The 17,473-nt window shown below is 41.2% G+C and overlaps 1 protein-coding gene across 3 annotated transcripts in view; it reads right to left on the bottom strand.

Annotated features, from left to right (window-relative positions):
• SMG7 (SMG7 nonsense mediated mRNA decay factor) overlaps window positions 1-17,473 on the bottom strand; it is a 54,894-nt gene that overhangs the window by 27,299 nt on the left and 10,122 nt on the right. For 2 of the 3 annotated variants that reach the window (XM_059821604.1, XM_059821603.1), the window contains exons 2-4: window positions 5,546-5,577; window positions 4,103-4,220; window positions 2,994-3,126 (exon numbers count right to left, since the gene is read on the bottom strand). In XM_059821604.1, coding sequence (XP_059677587.1) covers window positions 2,994-3,126; window positions 4,103-4,220; window positions 5,546-5,577 — 283 coding nt within the window. Of the gene's footprint in view, window positions 1-2,993; window positions 3,127-4,102; window positions 4,221-5,545; window positions 5,578-17,473 lie in introns of those variants that run through there. The other variant, XM_059821605.1, reaches the window with a different exon arrangement.

Raw genomic sequence — 17,473 nt, forward strand, 5'->3', positions numbered from 1 at the left:
AATTCCCATGATACTTAAATTACCAAGTATGCATCAGTGCAGACTGACCATCAGAGGTCTAAAAATCCTGCTGCCTTTTTTTTTTTTAAACAGGCCACTCTTAAGAGGAACACAGGTTTTTTTATACCTAGATGAAGTGGCACCATTCTCTGAAAATAAGAGAGAACTACTACTCATCCTCCAAAGAAGATTGTTCTAACATAAGAAACAGCACTACCCTGGCTTAAACTTTAGAGACGCCAGAACAAAACCAAGTTTGTAGGCAATGCAAGGCAAATGGGGGCCAACCGTTCAGTGGCTGAGTTATCAGTAAATATTTGTGCTAAGCTAACAATGAGACTCTTCCAAAGAACAAGGCATCAGCTACTTGATTCACTATCTCAAAAGCTGATTGAAGGAAAACCTGAACTTTGCCATTCTAATTAGTGCTTTTGAAGTTTTTCCTAATAGACTCCAGCAAATACTCTGGAAAGTAACAGTAACCACGTAGCGATGAAAAGTGTTTGTTCTACTGTGTTACAGGGTTAAAAATGCACGCAAGAATTGACAGACTTTCTCCCAGCTGGGAACATACTCAGTCTCCAAATAAAACAGACCTGCAGCAGGGTTCCACTTCCAGATAAAGGCATATAGAAAGCTCAGGGCTGACAGAGATGCGCGCTCTGTCAACGGCTAAACATGCAATGCGGTGCTTTTGCTTGCTGCAGAAAAAGGTTTGTGTTTTTTGCTCCATCCTTTATACAGTACATAAAAATCCCTAAATGAGAGGGATCTCACAGATAAAAGCTGGATAAGAGAGAGAAACTTGACATCTTCCAACATGCTGAATTAGGAGAATTCATGCTCTCTTTCAAAGTTGTCATTTGCACAGGCCTCACAGTCAGAAAGCAGGTACCTTGCCTGAGCAAATTCTTCATAGACTAAAAATGGGATGATTACCTTCACAGCAAACAGAAAGACAACACAGTCTGAGGCATCATACACAAGAGCAGCAAAATTCCCTGATACACTGCAGGGAAGAACAAGGCTCTTGCAAGACAAACCGCGTAGATAGTAGAAAACCCTTGGCAACCATGCCACAGTCTGTCAAACTGGCTGCTTCAAATAAGAAGCTTTCCAATAAACAATGCCCAAGGGAAAAAAAAAAAAAAAAAGATAGATCACATAGATCACACAGATTCTGGAAAAAAAATGAGATTGATTCTGAACATCCGCAAGGCAAACTAGGAACTGATGTAGTAAGAATGACCTACTGTGCATGTTGTAACCTGAAGACGGTGCAAACTAGCCATGATAGAAAGTCTAGTCAGACCACTACTTGAGACAGAGGATTCAGCAGTGACAATGTTGCTGAAGCATACACCAAATGAGGGCAAAAAAGGAAAGAAAGACAAGTTAACTTTAAGGCCATTATCACACACTGACTCTTATTCTCCATAGTCTACAAGCTGAAATCTAACATTGCAAAGAGTGTATGGGCAAAATACTGGCAGTAAGGAGTAAATACATGAACAGGAATCATACCCTTTTTGCAATTAACTGAAAACCTCGCAAAAGATACTTAGCTCAAGAGCACTCACCAATACAGCTTTGCTTAAGGGAAAGAAAAGCTCCTGTAACTCAAGTTAGTAATTCTAAATAATATTGACAAAAATAGAGAATTAAGACTGAAGATGTGCTTGTAAGCCTGGGAGACTTGATCAAAAAACCCACAAGACATTATACGTTGTAAGTGCTACATAATACTCGTGGGGACAACCACCCTACTTAAATGCACAACTGTGGTGGGCACCAAGTTAGGTATTATTCAGAAAAAACTGTATTCAAATATGTATGGAGTATGTACGTAGACAGTTCTTGAAAAACATTAACTCAACGCTCACCATCAACGTTAGGAGTTGCAAGGAAGGGACACAGAACAAAGCACGTTAAGGCAGCACACACATCCTCTGTGCATCTGCATTTTGGAATTCTGCACGTATTTCTGTTCTTGAATAACTGGAGCCAAGAACAAAACTGATTATCTTTGCTCATCCTTCACTACATAGGGGAAGTCTCGCATTTTTCAAAGTGAAAAGGAATTATGACAACGGCCCACAAATTCATGCATAGTAATAAGAAGGTGAATGGGAATTTTTAGAGAAATGACAGAAAAAAAGAACTAAGAGTACAATGAAATCATCAGTTAACATGTTTGTTGAGGTTGGGGGTTTTTTGTGTCATCGTTTCTCTTAGACATTACAATTAAGATACAGAATTCTTCACCACAGATCACTGCAGAGACCAGAGTAAATGGCTTCAAGACGGACTGGAGAGTCAATGCAGGCTAGACCTCCTCATAGCTAGATGAGTCAAGCTATCTCAAGAAAGCAACACATGTACAGCCAGAAAGCAAGAGCCTAGAGCAAGGAAGTATCATTCTACATTTTCCTGCTGCTTAATGCTTGCTCTGAGCAGTCACAGCAGGGTACTGTAAGAGACAAAATATGGGGCTAAACGGACCTTTGATCTTACCCAAAGATGTGGGTTTTAGGCTTTAAAGCAGATTCTGTGGAAGGGAACTTAAATTGTTGCCATGTTTTTATGGGGAACCAAAACAACTACCAGATTCGCAGAAGTCTGAGATTAGCTAGAGGCTGCAGCTGATCGAAAGCACATCCCCAGCTTTGTAGACACGTTCTACTGAGAGCATCAGTGTTAGCAAGGTACACTGCTTGATCCAGAACAGCAATAGTTTCCTACACTAAGGGAAAAGAACAGATTTTACCCACCTAAAACCGATCCTCCCGCCCTTCCTCAAAGAGATTAATACTAGTTCTTCATGCTGGTATGATATCAGAGCTCATCTCTCATGAGCAGTTGCTGGAGCAGCATAGGAGATCTGCCAGGCGAAGCTTTGTAAAGGACCCACACATAAGCAATATAAGGCTGAAGCACAGTTGCTTCCACACTATGCAAATACACCATAGCCAACATTTTTTTTTGCAGCTCACCTGTGTGTAGAAGCCACTAGCTGCCTCTAAGAACAGAGAGAGGTTCGCCTGAACTTCACTCCGATTTGGATTTGCTCTATTTTTCGCCTGACCCTGTAGCGTCGTGATCTGATTTTTAAAGGCATGATTCCAACTGAAAACAGAAAAAGTGTTTTCCTTTTTTACTTTGGAAGCACCTTATGCAGATAGCCTAAGCAACAGGGAAGAACTGTTTAATTACATAGCATCAGACATGAAAATGAAGTATATTCAAATTCAGACAACATTCAGATTAGAAATAATGTTAAATACGGAAGAATTAACTTTCCCCACCTCTCACAACTAGAGAAACCAATCCTGATAATGTATAGTTAACACTGTAACAGCATTAATATTTGATTGTAATTGTTTTGTTTTAGGCAGCATAGCTCTCTTCTGAAAACAGGATGTGCGGTACAGAAATTTGAGTTAAAAATCATTCAGCATCTGGAGGCATGGGCAGCACAACTCAACCAGCCTACGCATCTTGCTTCCCTCAGAGTGCCGGAAGAAGCACACGCTTCTCAACTAAACCTGTTACAATCCATATCCGCATCTTAAGTAACAGGGAATAGACTCAGGGCATGGAGAAAACCCAGCAGGATCTTCCCCTGATGCCATAAGCAACCCGGTAAAGTTCTTCCCTGATATCCCTCCCTCTGCCCAGCCCTACCTCAGAGGGCTTAAAGTGAGGATCTTTGGCAGCTACTCAACTCCTGTTAGACCTTGCTCAAAGCTCCAGGTAACTGCGTCAGGCAAATTCCCTCCTTTCTGGAAACTCCAAACTTCAGCCCTTTCCTGACAGCACAGAAGAGTGATGTTTCTTAGCTCTCTCCCTTCCATCTGGCTCATGAAAACCCACTCCTGCATGACACGGCTGCTACTAACTGCCAGATGTAAAAATACTAACTATTGAATTCTTCTCATCAACTCTGCAGCGCATTCTCATGTTTCACCCACAGCACAGCTCTCATTTTAAAGGAAATAAGACAACCATTTCATAGGATACAATCGCTTTTCTGGAAGTCTCAGGGTTTCCTGCTCATCAGCCCAGATTACATATATACATATGAATTCATTGAGGTACTTACAGGTCCTGCTCCACTTTTTTATCTAAAGCATATTCCAAATCGGTCACTAGCATTTTCTGATATAAGTCCTGTAGAGCCTGTCTGGACGTCCAGACTTCTGCTGGACCCAGCTTTGAATCTGAGCAACAAAAGCAAAAAAAAAGACACAACAGTTTTTGTAATACTCAAACTTAGGGAGTTATTCTGACTGATTTTTCACTCACCTACCAAAGGAAAGAACATAGCACAGTGTAAGATATTCACTGCCAAACACCTGCTTTTATCACAGATTCATCAGAACAGTGAAATACAAGAACTACAGAGGGACTGGGGATTAACTGTCCAGTCTCCTACAACACCAGAATGAGACAAGAGCAATGTCAGCAGCTGGCAAGTTAAAAAAACAAAAAAACCCAAAACAGACAGAAGGAGGTGATTCTCCACAAGTCATTAAGCTGCAGAACTTCTTGCCACTGGATGAATTTAGAAAAACTTCCAGAGTAGCCTGAAAAAATTAGCAGAAAAGAAATCCATCACAGGATGCTAAATAGGACAGTCTCTGGAACCAATGCTGTTGGTATTTAGGAGAATATTGTGGGCAGGTACTACTGCATGCTTGCCATTTTCTAACTCTTTGGTAGCCATTTGCCTTCCATCACCGAGGGTAAATGCAAACCCTGCTCCCTGCTATCGCTAGTTACAGAGTCCAATTTCTCATGCCTTGTAAAATCACCTGAGGTGGGGCTGCGGGAGCACAAGGGATGGGCCTCACCCCAGGGAACCATTCTGCTGATGGTGTAGCCACTCCTGCTGGGTTAGATAGATCCAGGCAGTTATAGTGTTCCTACAGGGACTACACCAACCTGCTATGTGTACTGCTTCAAGGTGGTAAGCACAGCTGAGCATAGGTTTATTATGCAAGCTGCTTGTACTGCGTGGCTGACACACTAATATAAACCATTTCTATTTTCCATAAATACATACAGTTTAAAACACAGTATGTAGCATTTGGTAGCATCTATGGGTTGCACTTTCATAACACAAACGGTAGCATTCAGACCAACATTTCCGTCACCCGGGTTTCTCAAAACCAGCCAGAGCCTTTTCCCATTGCTAATCCCAAGTACAGGAGTTCCTGTGATGGTTGGACAGCAGTCTCTTTCTCTTCCCCAAAGGGAAAACACTATAGGAAAGGACTAAGGGCACGATCTCCACCTCCAAATGCTCTAAATGCTCTAAAGCACCCAAAGTCAACTTGAAAAATACATGTGTTTTAGGTCCAGAAAGAGGGGCACAGTTGTTAAAATGCTATTTATCTATATATAGAGGACAAACCTTTAACGTAACGTCACACACTTTATAGAGAATTCTTAGGAATGGTAAGCATAAGGAACACACAAAAGGAAAACAAAAACAGGAATCAAGTATTAGCAGCTAGATCAACTATATAATAAAGGCAATTACCTGTCATGTCAGCCTTCAGGACTTCTGCCTGCCTGTAAGAAAGCAATAAAACAACACATTAGAAACAGACTGATCAAAATAATTGAATTATGCTAAAGCACGTTCATGCAACAGTGAGTAGAGAAAGTGGGGCCAGCTCCGTAGAGGCTGCCTACAACCTACACTGGTTTACCCATGCAGTATGGATTTGAGCTACTGTTGTTGAACAGCATGATTTTTTCTAATCCATACCACAACAAAATTCAACTGTTCACTTTTCCCTGATTAGCTTTAGTCTCTTTCAGAAAAAATATAAACTAAAAAACCCTTACGCTGTATTTTAAGCTTTACCCGGCAGCAGTGTCTTGCCAACATTAGTGATACCTGCTTACCTGTAACTGGGAATTTGATATTAACTTTCAGTTGTCACACGTGAAATGCAGTCGCCAACACAGAGCAAAGCAAACTCCCATCGGTGCCTGTCAGCACGTTGCTACAGCCCTCCTGTCCCTCTGTGCTGCACTAGCTTTCCTGAAGGAGAGGCGATTAAAAAAACCTATGGCTTCCCCAACTACCTCTGTTCCTTGCACTGCCTCCCTAAAGTCATGGTTTGATCAGGTTTTCAAGAAAAAAACCCAAACATACAGAAAATACAGAAAGAATGGCACCTACAGGTGACCAACTACCACTCCTTCACTGAACATCCTCTGCAAATCCCCACTGCTAGTGGAGGCTGGCAAATAGTTTCTCAAATAGAGGAACAATCAGGACTCAGTCCTCATTAAATAAATATTTACAAATGGTCATCAATGGCTGAATGGCACAGGCCATCGAGATGCTTCTGTTAAGCACTGTTGGCGGTACATAAAGCTTCAACGGGCAGCACTGCTGGCCTGTCTGACCGACACAGAATTAACACAGGGCAGGCAGAGGCAGAAGGGACACAAGGCTGCCTGATTTGGCTGGGTTTTGGTGGAACGTGTCCCTTTCCTTTTACTACACTCAAATGTTCACATATATTTGCAAAGAGTGCAAGCTTTCCATACCAGACATGGAATCCTCCTAGCATATGAAATACCCACTTCCACATGCCTCCCTCAGCAAAAAAAACAGACGGAAGTCGCACTGTGACTAACATGAAAGTCCGATGCCAGCTTGAGAAAGAATGGAGAGCCAAGAAAAAGCACCACCTAATCCCTAAAGAGGCTTCACAAACAAGCATATACTCTCTCTTGCCAATGTGAAGTTGTGGTAACCATAAAAATAGTTTTTCAGGTTGTTCTGGGTTCTACCTACTGGCCACAAATTATAGGGAAGGTTTTGAGATCCACATCAGGATTAAAAGGATATCATAATAGTGCCAGTGCTTCACTAGGAAGATGTATATTGGTTAAGTCCCTTCACAAAGTTTCTATTTATTAAATGCAAGAATTATCTGTAGCAACTCACCATAGCCACAACAGTGTACTGTCCAAGAAGCAATAGGATGCTCCAAGGGCTTTAATTAAGAATATCTCAACTAGTGCCAGAAATAAATCTGTACGTTCCTCACCTGCTTCACAAATTTCATCTATTTAAGATAACTTTTTTTAGTTTATTTCTTTCAAGAAGGCACGAATACATTTTTTCAACTGCTAACAACAGGGTACACTGGAAGAAGAGATAACCTTTTATTACTAAAGGACAAGCAAGGAAAGTTTTAGATATTGTGTCATGAGAAAGCTGAAAGCCCAAGAAACATGTCTGCCTCACCCATGTGGAGGTAACACAAGGTGCCTCAGCGATGCCTTCCCTGTCGCGGCAGCTAGCAGGATGGGAAAGAGCAGATCTTTTCCCCCACACAGCTAAGAAGAGCTGGCAAAGGACGGCAATCTCCTCTGCGTGCTGCGCCTCGGAAGCCTCTGCGATGCTAACCTGCAAGTCTAGTCAAGCACAAAGCTGAGCAAATTCTGCAATGCTATGACTTGGCAGCGAGAAATGCCACTGCTCAGAAGGAAAAGCTGACTCGCTCAGGTGCAGAAGCCTCTCTTTTTTTGAACAGCCAGCCAAGTTAATACAGTTTGGCTCACACTTTAAACACCTGCCAGTTGTGCAAACCTTTTCTTTGAGCTGAGAACACAGTCTGCATTACCAAAGCCATGCATCCTACTGAGAGGCTCAGCCTAAGCGGGACACGCAGTACTGCTCCGGCAAACACCAGCCCCAAATCCTCCTCCAGGCAAAAAGGCTCTGCCCTTTAAAAGCCAAGAACTGCTCTTCTGAAAATTACTTGTGCAGAACTACCTTCCATTGTGTTAAGTACCAATCTTTTAAGAGGGAAATACAAATAGCACCATTGTGAAGGCTTTCTTTTCATGAAGTTTTGACCTGCTGTTTCCTGGAGAGTTTAGATGAAGAGAGCCTCAACCCCTACATCAGTGCAACTGTTGACAGATCCTCTATAAATTCATAGCACTAACAATATGGCTGGACCAGAACTTTTACCAAAAACATTTTTTTTTTATAAAACCTTTTTTGGAAGACAATACTCATTGCTTACAGAATGAGAGCCTTTAGCGCCCATCTCTTCACTAGCTGTAAAGCAAACTGCCTTTTATATTTTAAAAGCTTGCAACAAGATACACTAAGGGGATTGTCTCGATAATTTTTAATAAAATATATAGAAGTTATTTCAATACTTCTTAGAGGCCAAAGGAATTAGTAAAGCAGGTCTAACACTAGCACACTCCGTTTCTGATTTCCACCTAAAGACAACTTTTATTTAAAACAACTGCATCTACCGTGGTTAAGCCAGGATAACAGAGGGCAGCACCAAAGTTGTTCTGCATCAGTGGCAAAATATTAGCATCTCGAGAGAAAAGATGGATTGCCTGGTCTTTGGTAGTGAAGAGCCTTTGCTGGTGCTCAGACTCCTAGTGGGAGTCTCAGAGACTCCAAACCGGAGTTCAGCGATAACGGCAAGAGTTTCTGACAGTGCAAATGGCTTCTCACATTGTCAAGCATCTTCTAACAAGCCTTTTTGTCCATGTATTTTCTTGTACCGCCTCATATTGAATTTACATTAGAATGACTCATTCTGGTGCAAAGACACATTGCTTGCCAGCAAACTTGGTACAACTTGCTTACACATGTTATCATTTCAAGAATATTCTCAAGTACCTCCTTGCCCAGTTGGCCTCAGCAGTTCAGTCTTCAAGTCAAGTTTCCCTGAGTTTGTTGGTCCAAAGCCAAATAAGCACAAATCATAGCTCAAAAATTGTACTTCAAGTATCTCTGTTAGATGCTGTATCATTTTGATATATCATGATAGCTATTCTTCATAATTTCCTAACCAACTATAAGTTCAGCCCATGCTTTAGTTCAACTCGAGACTCAAATACAAAAGCCTTCCACTCAATTCAGTGATATAGTCTGACAGCTAAAGAGATTTTTATTTTATTCAAATACTTGAAAAGTTTCAAAACTTTAAAGGACAGTAGTCAGGACTTTCTTTTGAAGTTCTGAAGGCATAACATATATTAAAATTTAAGTACCCATAGATGGCAAAGGAAACTTTTCTTCTCTTAAGAACTTGGCAGTATATGAACTCCAGTTTAGCTGTAACTCAGGGGAACTCAGACAGTATGTTTAGCCTGGAATGAACCACCAGATTTAGCAAAGGAAGACAAGACAGACACATTTCGTTTTTCCATTTTCAAGTTTTTACCATTCTTGATCAATTAAGTTTTCCTTAAGCAGAAAAAGAAAACAAGTTGTTCCCCTTAAGCTGGTCAACCCTACAGAAAGGAAACCCCACAAACATAGGGATGTCTCTCCCAGACACATTTTCAAGTGTTTAAACCATCACACCGAGAGGCTGAAAGATCATGTAAGATCGAAAGATCATGTAGTCCCACTTACACTTTTACACTAGGACAAGTTTGCTTAATTTGCTCTTAAAACCCCACAAAAACGATCATACAACCTCCCTGGTTAACTATTCTATTCCCCAGTGATAATGCAGAAGGTTTTTCTGAAACACCAACCTAAGGCCCCTCTGCTGCAAACCAAGTCCTCCCCCCAGCACACCCAGCTGCCATGCGGAGCTACTGATCACTGCCTTCGTGGAACAGCCACTTGGAAAACCAAAGACTTAAACCCATACTCTGAACCATCAGTTCTCTCTTGTAGGCTACAATGTCGACCTTCATAAATTAAGTTTTCTAACCCTCTTATTGCCACCCAACTTCAAACTCCATTCACATATCACTAAACAAATGGATCTAATTTACTGTTGCCCTCAAAACAGCTCATCTCTGTTTCAATATATGTTCTTCAGTTCTGTTATAATTCAAAGCACACACAGTAACAAATTTTCAGTTCTGCATACACCACACTGCATCTGTAAGAGGGCAACATCAATTCTGCAGAAGCACAGTTTTGCTAACAACCTTCATTATCAAGCACAGAAAAGCAAATAAAATTAAGCCCAAGTTTTCAAAGCAGCGGTCTTGTGTTACCCAGCTAACACCCACTATTTCTGAAAGTCCAACTGGTCAAAGTCAAGCTTTACTTACACCACTCTCCTCTCGTTTACACAGTAAGGATGAGCCAGGCAAGATCTGCTATGGCACTACAAGTCCTACAAAAACCACGGAAAAACCCTGACCTCAGAAAAAACCACCACTAAACACAACACTCTGCTTTCCACCATGCCCAAAGGGGAACTCCACTCGGTTTTCCCCTGGCAGCCCTGAAGCATCCGCAGCTGTATCAGTTCCCTTATCAAATCTCAGTAACACAACCCCCCCAAAGAAGGAATTGAGGTTTTTTAGTACTAAAATGGGTAACGAGTCCAGGCAGCTGGGCGTATAAAAGCAATCAGAATCCAATCACTTGTTCTATGAACACTCTACAAACTAAAAACCATATTAAGTGGTCAGGGTAGTTTCGCTCCAAGCAGGAATTTATATTCCTGCACTTCTGTTCCCCGGAGGTACATGCGAAATTGTACTGCAACAAAAAGTGCCCGCAGCCTAGCAAGCCTTAGCAGGAGGTGACTGATCCGAAGGTTCATCAAGGGCACTGCCAGAAAGTTTTTCTTCTAAGAACATACAGAATAGAACATATACAGAATAAATGCAGGAAATCCCTGATTTTACATAAGGAAGGTAAATTTTCTATGCTAGCATACTAAAAAAAGTCAAATACACTTAACACACTTAAAACAAGTTGTTACTATTTTTTAATCATTCCAATTCATGGAAAGCTTACACTCAGAAGGAACTTCAAAGCAACACCCAGCAACTACTATTTTAGATTTTCCTCAAAATAATAGTTAACTTCAACAAAAATTTATAATGGCTTGATACCTCAGTGGGTTGGTTTTTCGTTTGTTTGTATTTATGTACACTTGTGCTAATTCAGGGCAGGGGAAAGCAGTAGAAAACACTAACAGCGTGGGCACTGAATATTCTACAGCAGATTTAGGGGAGAGTTGGGTTGCTCAGAAGCCCCTAAACACTGTACCCAAGACAGCATTCACATCTGGAGTTCAGCACTGAGCAAAAAATTACTGTCTGATAGAAGTGGTTGTCAGTTGTATGGGAAATAAGCATTCTTCCTTCCATTCCTAAGAGTAACCTCTAACACTTGCTAAAATATGAAGCTTTATTAGCAGTTTTTAGAGATTCACTTGGCACTAATCCTTTACAGCTGGTACACTTTGCTAAAGGTTGGATTTTGAAAAGATATAGAAATAACTCTGACTTCCCTGAACTATTTTGTAGACAGCAACTGTATCTCTAACTACCACCTGTCAAAGGGAAATAATTTTATAGCAATCTTTGGATTGTGCGCAAACCTAGATATACCTGAGTAACAGTAGCAGGGAACTTATGGCTAAACTTCATCTTTGGTATTTCCTTCACCTATTAATTCAACATCACCTGAATACAACAGGCTTCTGACTGCAGCTCCAGTTAACAGCCTGACACATCTTTTCCTGAAAGGGTAACTGGATGGAGTCTGGATTTTGCTGCAGTATAGGGAGGCACATACAGTTTTTACTTACTTATTTGTGTACAGACTTTACCTACTCACTTGTGCATCAGATATGTACTGCTTAACAACTTTTTTTAAACAGCTTTATCTTTATGGAACAAGTTCTTAATGTTCCAAACTTGCAAGTTTTGCCACCTAATTTAAATGACCGTGGTTTTCATGAAGCGCTGGCATCACTCGCTTTGGGAGCAGGCAGATTTTGGTGACGTCAGCTCTAACTGACATAGCAAGAGATCTTCAGGCTGTGAGTCATCGAGTTAAATGCTCCACGTGCCTTTTACACTGAAAGGACCGTCTTCACAGATATGGCAATGAAAAACACCTTCAACAGTACCACCATATTGTCAATTTTATGTGCTAACTAGTTTAAAGTTTATTATTCCTGTTACAGGCAGCTGAAGTCAGGGTACAGCTAATTTCTTTGACCAGTGGCTTTATCAGATTATAGCTGTAGATCAAAGCCATGCAAACAATTAATTCAGCATCAGTGTAACTGTGCAAGTAAAAAAAAACCACCTCTGCAAACAGACACTAAAGCAAGGCAATCACCACCTGAATCCAAACCCTCTCCACAGGGAATCCTTCTCTATTGCCTTCTTGTTTCCACCTCAGCTGAGAGGGACGGTGAGAAATGGGAACACAGAATAGGAATTTTTTTTAATCCCATCTTGCCCCTTTCTCCTAGTCCAGGCTCTATTAGAAGCAAGTCATAATAATCATCCTCAAAAAGCAACCACCAAAAGCATCTTTTTCCAAGTTTGATCAGAACTGACAATCCCCCTCCCTGGATAAGAGTAAAAGTACCCTCGCAGTCAGCTTCATTCAAACTCATTTCTTTCCTCCAGTTTCACGGAAGTCAGTTCCTATGTCTCAAGATTTGAAAGAAAGAGATGTGCCCAACAGGTAAAAGGTACCCTAAGGGAAGTTTATATGCGTGCTTACTCTCCGATTTTATCTACAGGGAGGGAAATAGAAGTCTCCTACCCTGCTAAGGTTTCTAGCATTCAACTGTCTCCACCAAAGTCTCCACTCTCCCTCTCGTTACAGCCTAGAGCTCACGTCAAGCACAGGAGTGAGTCTGAGTCTTGTTAGAAGAGCAGTGCCACAAACGTGAGTTAAATGCCTCATAAATGGGATCCGGTCCGCAGGCAGTCGTTCAAGATTAGCAATGTGCCTGTGTCTATTTCACAGAGTTCTAAAATTTAAGTCAGGAGAGTAACCTGCAAACTAAACACCCAACAATCTGTACTTTTCAATTCAAACAAGAACAGCTTGGAATATATGTACAGTTTTAAGACTAGCTCAGGAAAGCTCAGCTCCATTTTCTATAACTGGTAGTTCGTAAAGCTATTTCTAAAATACTGACTACGCTGTTCTTTAACTTTCCATCTTGACCTACTAGTTATCTGGAATTTTACTGGAGCCATAAGGGAGAAAACGAACCTCTAAATCGATGTTGCCCATGAAAGAAAAGCACAAGAACTCCAGTCACCTTTGGTTTGTTTACCTTCCAGGAGCTGACAGCATAGCTCCACAGGGAACCCTGACAGTGTTTTCAGTATAGAAGAATTAAGAGCAAATTACCAAAGGATTAAAAGCAATTTAATAATTATAAAAAAAGGCACACTCAGGAAAGAATGAACAGATACTTAATGTGTGGTGCTTCAAGACATGGATATCTTTTCATGTTTTAAGGAATACCTTTAAATGAAAGTTTCTAATAGGAAACCGTCAACAAATGAATACGCTTATGGAATATTATGGATGCTGACAAGGAAACAGAAAGAAGCACATTTACTGTATTGGCTGACAACATATCAGCTTTGCAATTGACCTGAGAACAAGTCAATGGCAAAATGACTGTGTACCTCCTTAAACTTCACACTACCCATTGGCCAAGCTAGTTTTTAAAAACTACAGCAATCTTCAAGGTGTGAAGGCACAAAAACTTCAAGATTGCCTTGCAATCCACTCAGCCACTGACAGCCCGCTCCCTTAAAAATATACAGATTTTGGAGAGGAAAACCATAAAGCTCTGCTTGCTCACTACCCACAATGAGGAACTTCTGGTAAGCACACAGGTTTATTAGTTCTTATGACTATGGTGCTAAGCGGGATGTGAGAGGTTTGCATCTGAACTACCTTATTTACCATGGTAATTCCCAAAGGGTTTTGAGAGTGAGCAAGGAAAAGCAACGGAATTACTTTCTGGACAAAAAAACCAAACCAAAACAAAAAACCCCAACAAACTCTGCCCTTGTAATATTACTATCTTTTACTCTTTCAAATTCACTCTGATTAGAGTGCACACGATATCAGCTTTTAGTTGTGATAAATATATAGTAACACCAGTACTCATTTATTGTATTACAGTTCCTGACTTGGTAAAATCTTCACTTGTGTTAAGGGCTGGAAACCGCAGACAATAGATGTTAAAATAAGTGAACATTATCTAACTTCTTTTGACAGCTTTTGCATTATGAAAACCGTGTCCAGAATTATGGAAAATGCCAAATCAGGGCATCGAGATCAGCTTCAGATAGATATCATGAAACCAGTTTCAGAAAGTTACGCTATTTAAGTCAGCCCTGCAGAAGCCAGATCAGCTAAGGTCCGGCAGCAGATGCCAACCCTCCCCGGACATTGTATGAGATCTCCCAGGAAAGTATACAGTATTCAGTTCAAAGGCTGGTAATTACACAGACAATTTAGTGCCACACTCTTGCAACACGGTTAAAATATGCCCTCTCGCCTGCCTGTGGAGCTGGAGAGCGGAGTGCCTGCAGCTAGGAGCTAGTTACAAAGGTGACATACATTTCCCCCGGAAAGTCCATCCTACTTTGCATGAAGAGGGCAATACCTGCAGCCCTCTAAGTCCTGACTTTCAGCTCTAGCAGTTTCCTGCTGCCTCTAGCCTCCACTTATAGCTCAGGATATAAACCCAAGATATCTTGCTGATTTTCAGCGTTTTCTATGGACCTTCTTCCTCTCAATCCCTGCCTCAGAAATTACCCCTCGCCTAGTGCCAAACACCGATCCTTATGCTCAGTAACGCTGAGAACGACTCACGTAGACGGTAATTACCACTAAAGAGTCAGTTATTGGGAATTCAAGATACTACCTTCCCTGCTAAGCAGCAGATGGAAAAAAAGCAAATATATTAGACATCGCCATCAGAGGTGGCAAAAATAAAGCTCAAGTAACCCCTCATACTGTGCTTGTGGTAAGTTAACTACGACAGACACAGTGGAGTTCAGCATTTTGAACACGTGCTCTCCAAGCACTAATACTGAGATCTATACCCAGATAGTCAAGACCTTCAAAACCATAAGGCCTAAAGCAAAAGTATTGATATTTAAATTATTCATTGCGGTCATTCAACAATTGTATCAAGCTGGTTTTTGCCCAATGCCATTCATTTTATGAACTCACAACTATGTAAACATCACACAAAACACATATCTATGCACAAATGTGACATGCCCAAAAGTTTTAATAGCGTTTCATAATTAAGAGATTTTTCAGTGTGAAAGGACACTGCACGGTTTAGACAAGTTATGACAAATAACACTCAGATTACATCCGAGTATGATCCTAATTGCAAGCTGCATCTTAGAAATTATTTTCAATTTGCCATCTTGAAACTACATACAAGCCACACTCTGAAAGCACAGCAATGGCATGAAGGCTGAACACCAGCGAGGGAGAATTCTATCAGCCATTTATGATAATTAAATGGGTACTCAGTGCATCATTGCCAGTAGTTTACAGGAGTCTCATTAGCTGCTCCCCATTCTCTACCACAAACACACAGGCAACACTGTTCTGAAACATACTTACTTTTCAACCAGAGAATATTTGAAGAATTATTTTCCCAAAAAAAGTATGGAAGTAAGAAGAAGAGGTGGAATCCTCTACCACCACAGGTTTAATGCAGCTCTATCAAATACAATAATTTCTAATAAAAATTAAAAAAACCATGATCATTAAATTCTCACCTCAAACGACACAACCAGCAATATGCATCACATATTTCAGCAAAGGCATAAACATGACACAAGGTACCAAGGATACCTGTTTGAGCTATGGGAAGGAGAGTTTGTTACTGAACCTCAGATTCAACGGCCGGTTTATGAACATACAACTCTCCTGTAGTCCTCTGTTCTTGGTTCTCCTCAGTTTGCGAGCGGCTCATGCAGATGGGCTGTCAGCTACAAAACCCAAGAGTCCACCACCAAAACACACGTACTCCTGGCATATGTAAAAGTTACTCTCTTGTCTGCATTCAGCTGAAGGAGAAACCTATGACCATTCCAACCAGCTCAGATCTAGCAAATTTTATTAGCTGAGAAGGAGCAAAGCAGCACGGATACGCTACTACAAGAACTGCCCCTGTCTAGGAAGGATGCAGCTTGAAGCTTTCTAGCCCTGTTGAACACAAATGGGTCCTGAGGAAAACCAACCCGGCTGAAGTCATGCAGCTCACTCGGCGGAATCCAGCTGACCTCTGCAGCTCTGCTCACAGCAGGTCCAAACTGCCTCCGAACGAAGCTGCCGCCGCAGCCATTGTCCTGCGGAGCGCTCTCAGGTACTGCCAGTTAACCAGTAACCTACCTTTCCTGTTTAAAAAACTAATGAATTGGTTAGGGACAAGCATCTGAGCAAATTTATAACTTCCAAGGTTAACCCTGCTTTTGGGGATTAAATGTTTTTACAACAATAATTTTATTTCAACTTTAAATCTCAATACCTTAGCTGCAGAACTGAAAAGAACTCTGTCTTAAAAGAAAGTCACGTGATGTTCAGCCAACTACAAATCAGTATCTGCTTTCGGAATCATGTGTGGAAAATTTTTTGGGTTTAGCACATCTTTGCTGAACATAAACGCAAACGCAGGTTTCCAGACTGCAGTCTCCCTTTCAAGAGTCAGACCAGACTGGTTCATTACATTCATTTTCCTTTCTGCAACAGCTGAGGAACAGGCTCCATAGCAATGGACTAACAGATCCAGCCTGAAGATCAAATCTTAAGGCTGGAAAGAACCTCAAAAGGTTACATAGCCCATTCCCTCACCCTGATGTTCCTGACAAACATTTGCATTGCTTGTTTTTGAAGTCCTCCAGAGGCAGACACCTCCATAACCCAAAGCAGCTTATCCCAGCCACCTTGCTAAACCATTTCCGCATGGCACTACGTCTTGCCTTGAAGAATCGCTGTATGCCTTGGGTGCACCTATCACCCACTCTGGCCCCTTCCTCCCACCAAATCCCCCAGCAAACATCACCAGCCTTGCTCAACCCACCACTACCTTCGTAAGGTGGTGAAGAGGCAGGGGCTGTCCTCACCTGGTTAGACTGAAAAGATATTTTCTGAATCTTTGCCGCATATTAAGCAAGAAGGGACGATGCCGGCAAAATATTCAGCATGTGACTACAAAATTACCAGTTATTAACTCAACGCTTGTGCATTACTCAGGTTGCACAAGCCAACTCAACCCTGGCATTTCACTTTGCAACTACAATAGCTTGGATCTCATCATCAAATGTTTTCTATAGCATACCAGCATGTCCAAAGCAAATTTTAAAATAGAATAATTTTGGCACTACATTTCAGCATTTGACAATAAAGCACTCAAACTACATGAATCATGCTGCTCTAACCCCAAAATCTGAAATCCGTATGTTCAACAGTGTTTTCAACCGTACAAATAAGATTTCCCACAGTTGAGTCCTTAAAGGCCGAAAGATCTTCATGTCTTTCTGATCTGTCATTCCTAAAGACAAGACACTCTTGGGCCACATCACTTAACACTCCAGCATAGCAGCTTCTAGTTTTGTGTTCCTCAGAATTATTTCAGGAATTAATAGAATCAGTCATGATGGAAAATATATTTTTATAATCAGCTTT

The sequence above is a fragment of the Gavia stellata genome, chromosome 10 (assembly GCF_030936135.1).
Source record: "Gavia stellata isolate bGavSte3 chromosome 10, bGavSte3.hap2, whole genome shotgun sequence".
Classification (NCBI taxonomy): Eukaryota; Metazoa; Chordata; class Aves; order Gaviiformes; family Gaviidae; genus Gavia; species Gavia stellata.